The sequence below is a fragment of the Cyprinodon variegatus genome, unplaced genomic scaffold (assembly GCF_000732505.1).
Source record: "Cyprinodon variegatus isolate N-32 unplaced genomic scaffold, C_variegatus-1.0 Scaffold198, whole genome shotgun sequence".
NCBI classification, from domain to species: Eukaryota; Metazoa; Chordata; class Actinopteri; order Cyprinodontiformes; family Cyprinodontidae; genus Cyprinodon; species Cyprinodon variegatus.
Window position 1 is genome coordinate 959,012 of NW_015150651.1, and position 16,940 is coordinate 975,951.

The window sequence follows — 16,940 nt, forward strand, 5'->3', positions numbered from 1 at the left end:
ACTTGTCTACTGCGTTAAACCTAAACCTTAGGGGGGAGTCTCTTTGAAAATAGGCTTCATCTAAACCATTCTAGAGTAACAAGGATACCAGGACTGCCTGTTTTTAACCTGGTTCATCTTCTCATCAACCATGACCAGCTTATCTTACCCTGCTGGGAAAGATGCTGCCATGTTTCATGGGAAGGAGATGTTTTTTGGGTTAGCCTACAATTAAGTTAGTGTTAAACCAGAGCACCTCTCATCTCAGAGGCTGTATTAACTAATTAGGTGATTTTTAAGGTAGTTTGTTTTCCTGCACTGTTACTGGTGTAATGTTGGTTGAATGTAAATATAAATCATGTTTTATAGACCGTAATCTGTCAAAAAAAAACTTCACCACTTCATGTGGTACTTTCCAGAGTCCCCCCCCAATCAAATCCTGATTACAGAACAAAAAAACCAATAATTAAATTTTGCTTTTGAATGGTTTTAGTCCATCCAGGTAGAACATTCTTTAAGATCATCATCCCACATAGTGAGGGCCGGTTACCTGTCTTCTTCAGCCTTCATCTGGAAGGCGTCCTCCAGCCAGTCCAACAGCTTGTGGGTAAACTCGCTCACATCCTGCTGTTAAACACAGACATGGGTAAACACTTACAGTATTACCTGTACAACATGCAGGCCCCGACTACAAAACATCCCGGCAACTAAAGATAAAAGCAAATTTAAGATAAAATTAATCTAGTGTCGTTTCAGTGATTTAATAACGAACAATATATCAGATCTTTGGTCTCTGACATTCAGTTTACAGACTAGGGAACTACACAGATCATTTACTGAGTCCGTTCTCTCTTCAGTAACACTTGGTAATTTGGGTCAGTGCTTCTCTAACCTGGCTAATGCAAAGGGGAGAGACGGGGCTGCTGAGCAGAGGCCAGAAGGCCGACCTCAGTCTCTGCAAAAATACTGCACATTTTACATGTTTGTCAAATTTAACAAGTAAAGCTCTCTAAAGATGCAGAGTTCACAGGGAGAGATGTGGGAAACAGAGATTAATCTGTAAAGCAAAATGATTGAGTGTCTTTTTCCTGATGGGAGCAGCAGTGATAGCAGTTGTTCCATTCAACTGTCACCGCACGGCGATGCAGGACGAGGGTTTCCTGTAAAGTCAATAACTCCACGAACAATTATAACTGCAAGAGTTAACTAATCCTGACTGCATGGCATTATGAATAGGATCAGCTTGGATAAATATCGTTAGTTTGAACATTTTCACTATCTTGACAGAAATATTTATATTGAGCTTTTTTTTAAGGTGGGATGAGATATTTGAGCTAAACTGGCTTAATATGAGTATATTTAAAGTTGTAGGGAAGTGGCTGTTCCAACGGTTGAAGTTCTAAATTGTCCTGAGTGGAGCCCGACTTAACACAACTGAATAAAGTGAATGTGATTGGTGCATTATCAATGGGGCGGGATTGATGTGGCGGAAGGTTTGCAAGCATATTTTGGTTGTGGCTAGTGCCTCAGTTGCTAACCGGTTAGCAACTTAGTGCTAGTAGGTTCCTAATGGGAAATAACGACACTGTCAAGGAACGCTATGGACAGCGGAAACATGCAAGAGGAGGAGTTTTGTGTCGGAGGTCTTGGACGAGTCATACATTTTTCTATTTAGAAGAAGAAAGCAGGGGCGAAGTTGTTGTGGAAGAGGACGACAGGGCGTCAGAAGCTGCATTTGGTGTAGAAGGATTACAGACGTACATGTTTGAGCCCTTGCCTCGCAACGTTGCCAGTTCTGTCAGCTCTATGCCTGCTGAAGACACAGACGTCCATCCCCGTGAAAACTGGGACATAACTGAAGTCAATGATACTTATTTTTTATTTAAACGGTTGCGTATATTAGCTGCGACATATGAATCAAGATGCTATGACCTAAAAAAATTGATTGACAGATGATGGTTGATATATGATTGGCTGAATTTTGGTGTTTAGGCTGACATATAACTAACTGGCCTGCATGAAATAACGGGGGAAAAAACACAGATTTTAGGACAGGATTCTTTTAAAAATAGAAATGTTCTAACTTTTGGGACAATATTGTCTGATAAAGAGTACATTTATATACATGTTTAAGCCAGAATTATTTGAAATGTAAATATGACTTCCCTATGACTTTAATGGAATTAGTGCATTTAGGGGTATCAGAATAAAAGGTGTACTAGTGTTTGGTTATATGTAAAAATGTGAGGGAGTTTTCTAAACCACAGCAGCAAAATGAGAAATGAAAAAAAAAACATAAAGAAAACCTCAGAACTGGTTTCATAGGCAGCTCAGGATCTTAAATCTGAAATTGGCTCGGTCAAGTGGGTTTAAAACGTGTCGTATCATACTTTCATCGACAGAGAACACTACCAGCATTTAGAGCATGATCTCTGACCTGGCAGCTAACATGTTGGTATTGAGAGCAGGTTGTTGCAGAAAGAGGCTTACCTGCTGTGACTCACTGGATTTGAAGGCGTCTTTGAGGATCTCCACAGCCCGTGACGGATCCACGTATTTCCTCTTGGACCCCACCATGAGGGAGAACAGGTTCCTCAGTTCTTGCATGAAGGGCAGATTTCTGTGCTCCTAGTTGCAAAACAAGCAGCAATAAATGCATGAATATTAAACTGAAGATAATTATTGACTAAAAATGAAAGCAAAAAAAAAGCGCTTTTTAATTATTTTTAATGCTTTTAATCATTTAATCATCTTGTGATCTTTTCAATATGTTGATATTGGAGAGACTCATGACTGCGGTGCTACTTCCCACATAGTTTGACACTTTGAAAGGCTTAAACCAACAGGTAGAAGGAAACCTGCAGTAAAACGATGGAGGAGGCTGCATGATCGATCAGGAAAGTTCATTGATCCATTTTTGTGTGGTGGGAATATAAAGCCCCGATCAAGCGTAGAGCGTTGTTAATAGACACTTTAAGCAGGTCCTGAAGATAGCAGGTGTAAAACTGCGGCATTCTTTTCAGCCGGCTCAGAACGGCGCCGAAAGTGAACAAAATCACACCTAGGAATGCAGCAGTAGATTTACATTGCCTGGTGCAACAAGTCTATTTTAGTTAATATATCATGGCTTAAATGCTGCTAAAAATAAAGCAGATTATTTGAGTACTTTATGTTTAAGGTAAACATAAACGGGCACTAAAACTGAAAGTCTAACATTTGAAAAGTGGCAGTGATGGCCAAGTATCTAATCTCCAACCATCTCACATGCAAGTAAAGCATGGAGATCAGAGCGAAAGCTGATAGGATGAGAGGTCAGCTTCAAATCACACTCAGAGCAGAGGATTAGATTAGCTGCTGATCCGATAGGGGAGTTAAGATAGAACTGAAACACACTCAGCATCAACTGACTCAGGATCTGGTTAGAATAGTTCTAATAGAGCATCTCTTCTATCATGAACACTCTACTATAAGATGGTGATCTATCATCTCTCAGTAGCCATGCAGCAGTTCACCTAAGCAGTGTTCTTAAAGCTGAACCATAAAGCTTCACCACTGCCACCTACATAACGATTGCTAGATGGCATCATTATTCTGCAAAAGGTCCAGGCAATAAACACTCCTACAAGCAGCTTTGCTTCATGCAGCACTCGTAAACCCTCCTCACATGTATGTTCAGTATGCTACATGTGTAAATAGAGAACCACAGGGCGTGTGGACTCATTTCTGTGCGCTCAGGTCAACTTTTGACACTTTAAAGTGTTACCAACCAGACAAAGCAACCTGCCGGTGATTGGCCACTTTCCTGCCTGTTGACACTGTGCTCCTACTAGCAAAGCTATTTCAGCTATTTCTAAAAAGTTAGCTGGAAACAGGAAGATAGTTTGGTGTGTTTGTATCCAGCAGCTGAGCCTTCAAAGATTCGTAGGCTGATTACGTCATAGAGCGGCGCTGAGGCTTATTCGGATTGGAAGACTCCTCGTCATGTGTCAGACAAATGCAGTCTTCTTTTTTCCCCGTTTTGTAGGACAGGTTTTAACAATATAAAGCTGTGCACCTGGAGAATAAATAACCAATATACAGCTATGGACATTTTTACAGTAATGGATATTTGAAAATTGTAGCAACATCAGAGATGTTCAAAATGACAGCAGGATGTTATTTAAAGGGGAACACCGTTTTTTTTGTGGTTTTTTTTGTTTTTTACATTGGGCCCTTGATTTTATGTTATTACATCATGTTCTACTCACCCATTTGAGTTTTGTGTCATTTGGAGCTGTTATGAAGATATTCGGTTTTGTAATCCAAGTAACGTCTTCCTATGGGTAACGAGTTGAAGGCACAAACTAAACTAAAGTCCACCACTAGCTATTAAGTAAGATATGTGGTGGGTAATGTTTGGTTTATTGAAAGGTTTTTATCTGTCCCTGTGTAAGTGGGTTTGGCTGACATTTAAGCCCAGATTCTAATATCGCTACAGTGTGGAGACTAAACATCTGATATCTGAGATGACGGTGCTGCTACCGAGGCTCCTCGAAAATGTCACTAGCCCCCAGAACAGCAGTGACAATTTCAGCATCCATTCGTTGCCTGCTTTTTGTGTCAACTGTCATGGTTGCTAGGCGACATTGCATACGTTAAGTGAGGGGTGGTGACAGTAGGAGAAGGCTGGACCTGATTGAATCCATTGGTAAACTCTTCCAGTCTCTTTAATTTCACGGACCTCTGAGGACTTAGTCCAGTTAGACCAGGTCCTTGGAGGATGCAGCCTCTGAAACTGAAAACACCCTTTGACTCTGGTCACCTTGGCAATGCGTCCCAATTCTAGTTGTTGGATTTCCTGAAAAGTAGCCAATCACAGGCCGGTTACTTTGTCCTATGGGTGATACCTTTAAAGTGACAGAAGTTGACAGGAGCGTACAGAAACAGGAAGGATGTAGATTGCGCATGCGGAAATCAAACCACACACACAGAGAAATAAAAAGCCCTTGTGTGTCATATACAGGGGCCCTGTTGTACTCCATTTACACAATAACATGTTGAGTAGCTCATGAGCATCGATATGAAGTTAAGCTGCTTGTAGTATTTATGGCATCTGTGGACCTTTGGCCGAATAATAACGGTATATTGGATAAAAGCAGGATGCATCATAACAAAAAGTAGAGGACAGCTCAAACTGAGGTTATAACAGCTTTACTTCCACATTTCAACTCACCTTCTGGTTACGAGGCAGATCCAGGACTCTGGCGGGTGGCGAGTAGTTAAGAACTAGCCTCTGGAACTCCAGCAAGTTGAACAGTGACTGGAGAGGGGGAAAAAAATAAAGTCATATTAGAAGGACTCCATGACATATTATGGGCTTTAAAACTGAGATGTAATGTTTGTTGGCTTCATTTGTTGAGCAAAAGATGGCTTCAATATAAACAAGAGCCTCGTAGAAAAGAGCTTTGACAAAATGACCTTATGGAGACTTGATTTTTCTTTTAACTAATAACAACCATGTAGAGGTTTCACTCAAGGTCTTCTATTATGGCCTCAGAAGTTCCATAGTTCATTGTGGCCATCCTTTACAGTTATAACTTTCCCTGCATGATAAAATCTTGTGGTATTGGTGACTTTAAAGCACTCTAGAATGCCTTGTGAATGTTCCAGCTCAAATTGTAGCAGTATGACCCGAAATGGATCCACCAATCAGGTTGCAGTATAATGTTTTAGGGCAGGACACAGAGCTGTGACCGAAGCAAGAGGTGCCAAAACCAGAGCCGGAGCAAAATAAACACAGCACTGAGGAGGAAACGTGCGAAGCTGCTGCTCTCACATCTGATTAATCAGAATCCACAATTTCCTTTTTGAGAGAGGAAGAGCATGAGAGTAAAAGCATATGTTTCTGTGGTTTCTCATGTCATCTACTGCTATTTATTTGGTTACCATGACTGGCTAAAAACTTCAGTAGGCGGGAGCACTCGCATGTATTGATCTAGCTAACTTTATCTTACGCTTCCCCTTTTGCGTGGCACCACCTTAAGGGCTGGAGTAATAAAATCTGTGGCAAAACAAAGTCAATATTCTGCTGAATTCGAAAATGCAAAGTTTTGAGATTGCTCCATTTCCATTAAATAGAAAAACCAATTAAAATTCCACATTAATACATTTGTTCACACAATAACTCTGAAAACAACATGGAAATTCCATTCCTCTTCTTCATCTTTTTACAAGACTGTAAGGTCTAGTTACATATCACGTGACTCATGTGATGCTAAAACGAGGATTCCCATTGCAATTTTGCAACATATAAAAATTTTGATCAATCTAGAAAAAAAAACACCCCATTGATAAATTACTTTTTATGGAAAAATTTGTGATTTAAAAATGGCAGCTTCTTTTAGCAAATATATTTTCTTAATTAGTTAATGGAAATGCAGCTGATGTCCTACTCCTGTTAAATGTAGTGGGACCAAATTCAAATGCTTCTGCTATGTAAAAATTCGGTTTTATTTTTTTGTATTTTATTTATATAATAAAATACATTCACTGCCCAACCCTAGCTAACGTCTCAGCTTTTATAACAATTTAGTCACACATTCAGCAGGTGGCCAGATGTCTTTTGGTGTTTCAGTGCAGGTTAAGTTAAAAAAAAAAACAATTTATTTCATTGTACAGATTTCCTTTGTTCTTCACCTCATAAAGTGTTATTTTCCATTTTCACGTTGTGTCCAGCTTAACCAAGTTGCACTAAGTTACGGAAAGTTTAGCTTAATGCATGACTACCTGTGCATCAATGAAAATAAAACAAGTGGCAAAGAGATGGTGAAACCTAAGTGTTTTTTACTGGATCTAACACGTCCCACATTTTGGAGTTTCAACTTGATAATTAGAGCCGCTTGTAGCTCGAGCCAAATGAGTGTTTTATTACACGAAAGGAATGTATGTCTTAGGAACACAGGGACCTTTTTTCCTTCTAGAAAAGATGAAGTTGTTTACTTCAAACTGAGCAGGGTTAAGCAGGCAGTCTTCTTAGCTGTATGGATAACATTACAGAGAAAAGCCAAGCATCATGTGAGGGTGTATCCAATGTTCATTTGGCATATTTCAGCTCGGGTCACATTCTACCACAGCAGCAAATGACCTATGACTAAGCTTCCCTGGATTCTTAACAATTTAATAACTGGCATGACCCGACTTCAATACAGAGGATCTCTAAAACTATTTGAAATTGTTCCTTATTCACCTCCTCTGCTCCACCCATCTGTCTCATTTCCTTTTTAACATCTTTGCCCATTCACTGCACTCCTATGGGGAGGGGCCGATTATAGCTCCAGCGTAAACTGCAGAACAGCCGACTGACCCAGTGGCCGCCGTAGCAGACGATGTTGAATTTTATAGGGAAGGACAAAATTATTCTGACCACCTTTCAGCTTGGACTAAAATATCAGAGCCCGCTGTAAATCCTTTCAAACCTTCCTATGATGAGTCAACTAATGCCTTCAGTGGCTGTGCTGTCCGTCTACTGAATGGAGCGTACGTGTTCACACACGTGACCCAGCATAAGTCTGAAGTCTGCGTTTCCATCCACATTTGTCAAGTTTAGTTTTTCATGAGAGAGCTGAAAGTAGATGACCGAAATGGAAAGGGTGATAAATTTATTTACATGGGGAGTGTTGGCCTAGTGGTCAGAGCAGTGCACTTGTTATCTCAGAAGATTGGAAGTACCCAGTTTTACAACGCTAGGCACGCGCAATTATAGTAGTCTTTGTACTTTCAAGACAGCACCAGACTGAAGCAGAAGTTTAATTGTATGAGTACGCACACAGTACGAATGTTACTATTTTCAACTTGGTGTCACCATCCAGTGGCTACTCTGCCAACCCCCAACAGTNTTTATTTCATTGTACAGATTTCCTTTGTTCTTCACCTCATAAAGTGTTATTTTCCATTTTCACGTTGTGTCCAGCTTAACCAAGTTGCACTAAGTTACGGAAAGTTTAGCTTAAAGCATGACTACCTGTGCATCAATGAAAATAAAACAAGTGGCAAAGAGATGGTGAAACCTAAGTGTTTTTTACTGGATCTAACACGTCCCACATTTTGGAGTTTCAACTTGATAATTAGAGCCGCTTGTAGCTCGAGCCAAATGAGTGTTTTATTACACGAAAGGAATGTATGTCTTAGGAACACAGGGACCTTTTTTCCTTCTAGAAAAGATGAAGTTGTTTACTTCAAACTGAGCAGGGTTAAGCAGGCAGTCTTCTTAGCTGTATGGATAACATTACAGAGAAAAGCCAAGCATCATGTGAGGGTGTATCCAATGTTCATTTGGCATATTTCAGCTCGGGTCACATTCTACCACAGCAGCAAATGACCTATGACTAAGCTTCCCTGGATTCTTAACAATTTAATAACTGGCATGACCCGACTTCAATACAGAGGATCTCTAAAACTATTTGAAATTGTTCCTTATTCACCTCCTCTGCTCCACCCATCTGTCTCATTTCCTTTTTAACATCTTTGCCCATTCACTGCACTCCTATGGGGAGGGGCCGATTATAGCTCCAGCGTAACAGCAGAACAGCCGACTGACCCAGTGGCCGCCGTAGCAGACGATGTTGAATTTTATAGGGAAGGACAAAATTATTCTGACCACCTTTCAGCTTGGACTAAAATATCAGAGCCCGCTGTAAATCCTTTCAAACCTTCCTATGATGAGTCAACTAATGCCTTCAGTGGCTGTGCTGTCCGTCTACTGAATGGAGCGTACGTGTTCACACACGTGACCCAGCATAAGTCTGAAGTCTGCGTTTCCATCCACATTTGTCAAGTTTAGTTTTTCATGAGAGAGCTGAAAGTAGATGACCGAAATGGAAAGGGTAATCAATTTATTTACATGGGGAGTGTTGGCCTAGTGGTCAGAGCAGTGCGCTTGTTATCTCAGAAGATTGGAAGTACCCAGTTTAACAACGCTATGCATGCGCAATTATAGTAGTCTTTGTACTTTCAAGACAGCACCAGACTGAAGCAGAAGTTTAATTGTATGAGTACGCACACAGTATGAATGTTACTATTTTCAACTTGGTGTCACCATCCAGTGGCTACTCTGCCAACCCCCAACAGTGGGGATTTTTTTTTTTTTTTTTATTATTAGAAGTAGTGTTGGAACAAAGACAGAACATTAGCTGCATTCCATGACAAAATGCAGGTAATAGTGTTTCAGAGAGTCTAAATTTCAACATTTTCCGGGGGAGGATACCTCAGGACCCCCCTGTGCCACGCAAAGCCTAAAGATGCGATATACCAATGGGAACACCCAATGAAATATTCCTAGCTAAAAGCCTGAGGTGAATACCTCCCAGTTGGGATAATATGGTTCAATTTGAATCAATTTGACTGTATGATCTGGTTGAATTGTAAAGTGCCTTAAGATGACATGTGTTGTGACTTGGCGCAATATAAATAAACTGAACTAAAATTGGATTGAAAATGGCAATCCGACATGACACTGCAGTCTATGGATGTCCTAATATGGCATCGGGACCAAAACTGTCTGTGCTCACCTGTATGACAGCACTGAACCAGCAGGTATTGCCAACATTTTTTAGACCCACTGGGCAGTTGTCTTTCCTTTTTCTGTCATGAGGGTTCGGTGAATCGCTCCATACTTCTGTGTGAGTACGCTTTAGGCTCGCCTTGTTCTCTGCTATACTGGCCTCCAAAACTCTAAAAAAAAAGAAAGAGAAAAGCCAGAAAAAAAAGACTTAAAAACTGAACATAAAGTGTTACTGGGACTAAAATAAACTAATCAGATAAAGGATGAGATCAATTATTTAACTAATAATCAGCTAATTTAGTAATCACATCTTTAACTGGGGTAGGGTTGCAACTAAAGATTATTTTGTAAATTGATTAATCTGAAGATTATTTTTTCAATTAATTAATTTGATGAACCTCATTTTGAAAACGTTCCCTCTGAGCTCACCTGCTGATGGCCTGCTCCTCATCAGTGATCCCCGTCTCCCTGAACGCCCGGTTGGACTCCTCCAGGCTGAGGGCGATCGCCCTTTGCAGGTCATCTTTATCATCCCCTGTCAGGTCAATAACATCTGGAGCAGCAACGACAAAATAAGCCATTATACACTTGATGATCTGCCAAACATTTACTTCCAGTGATCACAGTATTATCCACCCCATTTTGAGGTCATTTGCTCACTTGTGTCTGCCTGGCTGCCAACACTGATATATCTGTCACTGGCCACCTGGGATGTCTGGTAGTAGGTAGTTTCATCTTGCTGAGGAACCTTAGCGTTCTTCTCTGTTAAAAAAGCTACGGCTTCAGCCAAATCTCCATTGCTCACCTGCAGCAGAGGCAAAGTGGAACATCAACACAGTGTTAGAAAACAAAGGTAATTTCACACATTTTATGTTTAACCAGCTACACCATGCAGGGCTTTTTTCTAAGGAGGGGTGTGTGTTGTTTTGATTACAAACTATGGGTAGGACGATATTTCACACACAGCCTTATATAAATAGGGTCCAGATTTTTCAGGAAAACTGGTTTGCGAGTCAATATAAAGTAGAGAGTGGGCCTCTGTTTGAGGCTGTACCTGCAGGGCCTGCTGAAGCAGCTGAATGTCTGTGGTGCCCGTCACCTCTCTCAGCTGGTTTAGTAGCGTTTGCTGGTGCTATTGAGAAAGAAGGAATGACAAAAATGTAGTTTGAACTTGCTCTATAAAAATGGAAAAACAAAGAAATGCTTTGCAGAGTGGAAGAAATGCAACAAAAGTGTGAAAAGTGGCAGCTAAGTGTGATAGGAGGGACAGCCTGTGATTCCTAAATAGGTCATTCACTGTTTACATCCCATCTTCAACTCTATCCGACTGAAACTCATCCTTGCTTTCAAAAATAGATTAATTAATCTGCTGCTAGAGGCAAAAACTTTGGGAACTACAAACTTCAAGAACCATCAGACACCGATTTGGTTCTCATTCCAATACTTCAATGGCATGAGCCAAAAAAACAAAATCCCCAAAGTTAGGAGGCTATTTTTTTGAAAGGGTCTGTTTTACTGATTTACAATATAATGAAATTATGCGATGAAAATACTTTTCCCTGCCAGGTATGTGCTGATCATGGGCTGGATTAGTCTGGCCCTTACCGCATCGTGTTCAGCCTAGCTTCCAGCACAAACCTGCTTAGACCTATCACAACTGTACACAGATCAGTAGAGGAGTTCTGTTTTAGTTTTGTTTTGTGTATGCAATTTTTTTTTTTTTTGCAAACTCGCAATAAAAGAGTAAACAGTTTTTTAAGCAGAGTACAGAAGTGATTTTCTATTTGGAAAATTGTCCTCTTAATATTCCAGAGTGCAGAATGAGAGCAACGCGTTGTTTGGAACCATTTGAAGTAGCGAGGCAGCTGGCATAGACCTGATATTGGGTCAAGAACAAAAGCCTGGGCTTTTCACATGTTGATGTTGAAATGTTTTGTCTTATATCTAAAGAGGAGACATAAACTGGTCACAACAGCTCTTAGTAGCACAACAGGTAAGAAGAGACAGTTGGAAAAAGAGAAAAAGAGAATATGCAAAGAAAAAAAAGGGCCTTTTCAACCCAAAAACAGAGAAATACTAAAAATATAAAAATAAAAAAAAACAGTTTTCTAAAGGGTTATATATGAATAACAGTAGGTCATTTATGACAGTATAATGCAGTCTCACAGCAAGAAAAACATTTTTTTTTGCTGTTCTAGATACACATTATTGCAAATGTTTGTAATACAGTAGAGGTGATTTCACAGGTATTATTGTGCAGCCAGTGGGGATGAGGCGCTCTGTCTTACCGCTCGGTTTCACTGGATGTGGAGCCAGCAGCTATGAGCCAGACACCATATTCAACCAGGAATGTTTTCATTACGAAGTTTCTGCACAGTTTTACTGAGATCACGTCAGGATTGCATCACCACACTACAGCAGTGAACTTGTAGGCTTTAAATAAAACAACTAACCAATAAAGTGTTTATTCAACCAGTTCTAACCCAGCTAACCAGAGCCTTGCATTTCTGCTCTTTATCTAATCATCTAACTTTTCTTCCCATCATGCACAGTGCTTTCAGTAGAATCACTCTGATTGACTAGAATTGCAGCAATCAGCGTGGCGAGCCGCTCTACTACTAGAGTAACAGAGTGGTTACACTAAGGGGGCCTTAGCATCTTAATAAACGGGTTCCTCTACAGTGGATACAGAGAATGAAGGTGCGCTGCCATTGTGGATGTAAATTACTTGATATTAATCAATATACTGATACATACAATATTAGATTACTGAAATTAGAGCTGAACCAATAAATTGGCTGGCTGATATTTTTGTTGGTGAAGCCCATGCCTGCCAATACCTACATTTATTTTCTGTTGTTGGTGTTTTCTTTGGATTTTGTAATGTTTGTTTTTTAATTAAAACTTTGTGTAACATTTCTTATTCTTTTGTCATTTCTAAATATAAATTGCAGGAAGAAAGTAATATTTTCACCAAGAATCGGCCAAAAAATATTGGCTGCATATAGTTGGTATCAGTTAGGATGATCTGCCTTTGAAAACCTGTATTGGTCGATCTCCAACTGGAATAATCCTTAGGTAACACATCTTATATTAAATGCATGCAGGTGATGTGGTCTCTGCATCTAACAAGATAGACGGCTGCTCTGTTTACAGTTGGTGTCAGGCTCAGGACTTCCAGACAGGAATGCGGGCAGCTAAAGCCCCCTGGACATACTTCATTTAAAAACATTAGGCAGAATCCATTCTATCCAAATGAGACTGGACACTAACCAGTATCAAAAAAACAACTATAGCCAACATCCTCCCTCACCTCCAGCACAGACAGGGGTCTGTCCCTGCCCAGCGTTGGTGCTTCCTGCTGAGGTAGATTTAGAAGGAAGTCCTCCTAAATCCAAAGCTTTGGATGAACCAAAGTGGATCTTTTAGAGGTTTTGGGGCTTTTCCAAAAAATGATGGTCTCCCCAAGGAAATTCAAAAGTTTTTCATAGAGAACAATTTAGCAGCAGTTCTGTGATTTTAATTTTCACCTGTACTTTTAATGTGAAATGTCACTGCCGACACCATGACAGGATATGACAAAGGGTTGCCAGGGGTAAAGGTCCAAACTGAAAGACCTAGGAGGCTGGAAATTTACGAAATGTCAAACAATCATTCCAGCCAATAAATAAGGTTAACATACCCACTGTTATATCCAGGGATGACATGTGATATAATGCAATAACTTTCTATCAGGGGACGATCGCAGCACTAATGCCTGCTGGGATGGTGACGTCATTGACCGAAATTAAAAAGAATTCTATCTAAAAAAAAAACTGAATTTGGACAGTTTTACCTGCAGAAATCAAGTAGTACTGAAAAATTAGATAATTTAGATTCAATTTTAACTTAATGGAGGGATAGTTGACCTCTGCATGAACTAAAAAATTAACTGTCTGAAACAACAGCAGCACATAGCTTATTATATTTACATTTTTTTTTTCTTTTTTACAAATCATGTTACCTGCTTAAACCTGCACTAATGATGGACAAACCATTCATTCTAATAATTTTTTTTCACGTGGTTAGGGTGTCGGCTTCACACAGCTGAAGCTCCACCTATTTGATGACAGAAATCACTGCGGACACCGCGCTCGGTCTGAATGCAGACAATCTGTTGCTGGACAGGTTCTGTCATAAAAACTGTACATTTGTTTTCCACAGAATAAGGTGGAATTTCAAAATATCCTGTATTTATGCAGCAAAATTGCTGTAAAAAGTCCCCAAATTACAAAACGTTCATCATATCTTATACTCTTTTAATGTGTTTACTGGAGATGTCCCATTCATCGGTCTAGTAACTTAGCATTCTGTTAAAAAAAAACAATTATTCTGTCTAAAGTTTATGTAGCCCGTTGGTTAATAATAAATGGGTAAGTTGTTCTCAGACTTCTCGTTGACTTTCGTCAACTCCAGGAATACCGAGTGAGGATCATAGGTCCAAGTAGTCACTTGTTGAGGACTGAAAAAATCTCTTGTTTACACAGAAGGTACTCCAGAAAGGAGACAGAAAAGGTGTCTCCAGTCACTCCTGAAAACAACTATTTTAAGCTCACTGTAATGCCAGCACGAGATTTCAGTTCTTAATTGGCTTTGTTAAAATATATTTTAAAGGAATAAGTTAGACCCTACACATAACATGTTCTCAGTCAATGTAGCTCAGTCAGGGTCACAAAGAATGATGGGAGCAAGTTTGCTGGCACAGACGATGGGTGCAGGTTTGCTGGCACAGGCGATGTGTTTCTAGTCAAATAGGTCTGGGCTCTGCTGGTGACAGTTTTAGGTCTGACAAACTACAGCGATGGCTCAGACATGCAGAGGAACATGTGATCTCAGTGAAACACCTGGCACCAGAACAACTGAGGCTCAGCAGAAGATTAAAGACCAGGGTGTTTCCCAAATCCAAATCCAAGGCAGGTCTCATTGGGTTTTGTATGACAATCAAGCAAAGCAACAAACCAGCAGAGACAGGACCGTCCTTTACTTTGACAGGTCATCACAGGAAAACGGGCACCACACCCTACACTTACAAAACTCTCATTGGAGGATTATACAAACACTGGAACGGGCAGATTTTTGAAATGCAAAAAAACCCAACTATAACTATTTAAAACCACTTTCCTGGGTAGTGGTCTGCACTGTTCAGAAACTAAAGAAAAACGCAAAAATGCATTGTTGTTTTAAACAGATTTCAAACTGAAGGTCAGAACAGCTCTTTTTAAGTCTGACTCACTGATGGAGGAGACAGCATCTGCAGAACAGTTGCTAATACACAAAGGATGTGCCAGGAAGCGAGACCGTTAACTTTAATGCAAAACCTCATTAGGCTTCATTTTAACAGCGTATTAGAAAGTCGCAAAGTAACGAGAGCTAAGCATGCTGGCCACAGTAAACAACAAGGAGCTAAAGCAACGGAGTGGGTTTTAAATGCACCGAGGTAAGATGAGAGCATGATGGAAGGTAACATAATAATCCGCCTTGTCGTCTTTGAACCATCGCAGACTTGTCTGGCTATCTGACTACTCCATCACATCAGGGCTCGGCTGGATGCCGCCTGCGCCTTTGGCCATGCTTTGTAAACAAAGACATTGGCTACGTGACGAGTAACCAAGAAACACTCACATCTGCAGGGTTACTATTTTTGCAACACTTTACAAATAAGCCACCTTAGCATTGCTAAAAGGAGGACCGCCCAACTCCTGCACAATACCGTGGATTTAATTAAAATACGTATTTAACAAGACGGCAGAATATCAGTTACAAATTCTAGATTTATGTCTCTTTATATTTAATTAAAATGTATATGCCTTTACATAATAAAAAAATATATACTACATTTAAATGTTACATTTTAAAGAGCCTTCAGTTTGCACAACAATAACTTGGCTCAAAACATCCATACCACGGTACCGTTAGCTACCTAGCATAATATTGGACAGCTGCGTAGCTTCGGGCCTGTGTAAATATTAAATACTGTAAAGCTCTAAACGTGTTTTATTTTAGGTGGAGTATCAAAAACCTAACTGGGTAGCATTTTAATGTCTTTCCAACCAACCAATACGCTGACTTTGTGACTATTTTTGTTGTGGAGCAATAAAACTATGCAGCGATGCAGCTAAGCTAAAGTTAGCTAACCGTCAAGTTATCTTCCACAGTCTTACCTTCTGAGAATGCTGCTGGAGGACATTCTGCTCCACGGTCATGGCCGCTTTGGAGATAAATGTTGTTAAAATCAAATCTTGGAGAAGTAAACACACGCGGTATCCGTCACCAAAGGGAATTCAAACAAGATGCTGCGAAGTCCCCTCCTTAATCAGCGACACTAGCGCCGCCATGGCAAAGTGACTAGCAACGCTCGTTAGCACGCATGACAACATCCCTCTACGCTCGCGAGCAAGCAGGGATCGATTGTTCATGTCTGACTTCAATACGTCATCGGTATTTTAAAGGGTCTTATGTAGAAAATTCCCCATGATCTATTGGACTCCAAATGCAACAACATATACAGAATTATTTCTACGAAAAGAGGATGAATCCAAGAGGAAAATAAAGTACAACAAATTTCAATAAAGAACATTTTTATGGACACTGACTAGAAGAAGGCCTGGCTATTAGAAGTACTCTCCAATCATATAAGAGATTCACATCATTTTACACACTTTATATCCTACAAATTTATATTTTTCAAAATTCTCAGATCTTGAAGTTAAATGCAGTTTTTGTAATATGGAACATAAGCCTCTCATTTATTCTATCACTGTACCCACTCTATCAATGTTTGGACTTTTGAGTTACAATATATGTGTAATTCAAACATATATCGTAATTGACTGTAGGAGTGTAATACTGTATTTTGGCCATGGAGACAGTTATTTTTATTACAAACCAACAAATTTTGTATGGCAAATTTAATTACACAAATGTAATCTTCAGATGTTTCTCACAAATTCAAAGAGTACACGAAATCCCGTAGATTAATTGATTCGAAACACATTACTTTCATTGATATTTTTGAAAGAATGTAATTACACTCATTTTGATTGCTGGTTTTATTTTAGAACACCTTTCTAATTTTCCTCGGTTCTAATGTTTTTGTAAAATCTTTTCAATAAGATTTATAAAACCCCCCATTATCTTTTTACCTTTGACAAGAGAATTTAGACTCCGTCAAGTATACTTTTTAAAAGCATCCAATTTGTGTAACACACTTAATGTATAATTTGCAAGAAATTTCATATTGAATTTTTGTTAAAACCAGACATATGCAATGCAACTAAAAGCGTTCATTCATTCAAAGAGAAATTGCACCGAATGCCAATAACTAAATACACAGAGAGAGAAAATGTCCAGACTCAGAGCGGAGGACCCAGTATTCAGGCCAGAC

At 39.7% G+C, this 16,940-nt stretch overlaps 1 protein-coding gene across 4 annotated transcripts in view; it reads right to left on the reverse strand.

Annotated features, from left to right (window-relative positions):
* usp25 (ubiquitin specific peptidase 25) overlaps nt 1-15,912 on the reverse strand; it is a 49,491-nt gene extending 33,579 nt beyond the window's left edge. For 2 of the 4 annotated variants that reach the window (XM_015379720.1, XM_015379719.1), the window contains exons 1-8: nt 15,718-15,912; nt 10,572-10,649; nt 10,178-10,322; nt 9,947-10,070; nt 9,525-9,687; nt 5,192-5,278; nt 2,470-2,607; nt 530-606 (exon numbers count right to left, since the gene is read on the reverse strand). In XM_015379720.1, coding sequence (XP_015235206.1) covers nt 530-606; nt 2,470-2,607; nt 5,192-5,278; nt 9,525-9,687; nt 9,947-10,070; nt 10,178-10,322; nt 10,572-10,649; nt 15,718-15,759 — 854 coding nt within the window. In that variant the 5' untranslated portion in view covers nt 15,760-15,912. The remainder of the gene's footprint in view (nt 1-529; nt 607-2,469; nt 2,608-5,191; nt 5,279-9,524; nt 9,688-9,946; nt 10,071-10,177; nt 10,323-10,571; nt 10,650-15,717) is intronic. The other 2 variants (XM_015379722.1, XM_015379723.1) reach the window with 2 other exon arrangements.
* Between the last annotated feature and the right edge of the window lie 1,028 nt (nt 15,913-16,940).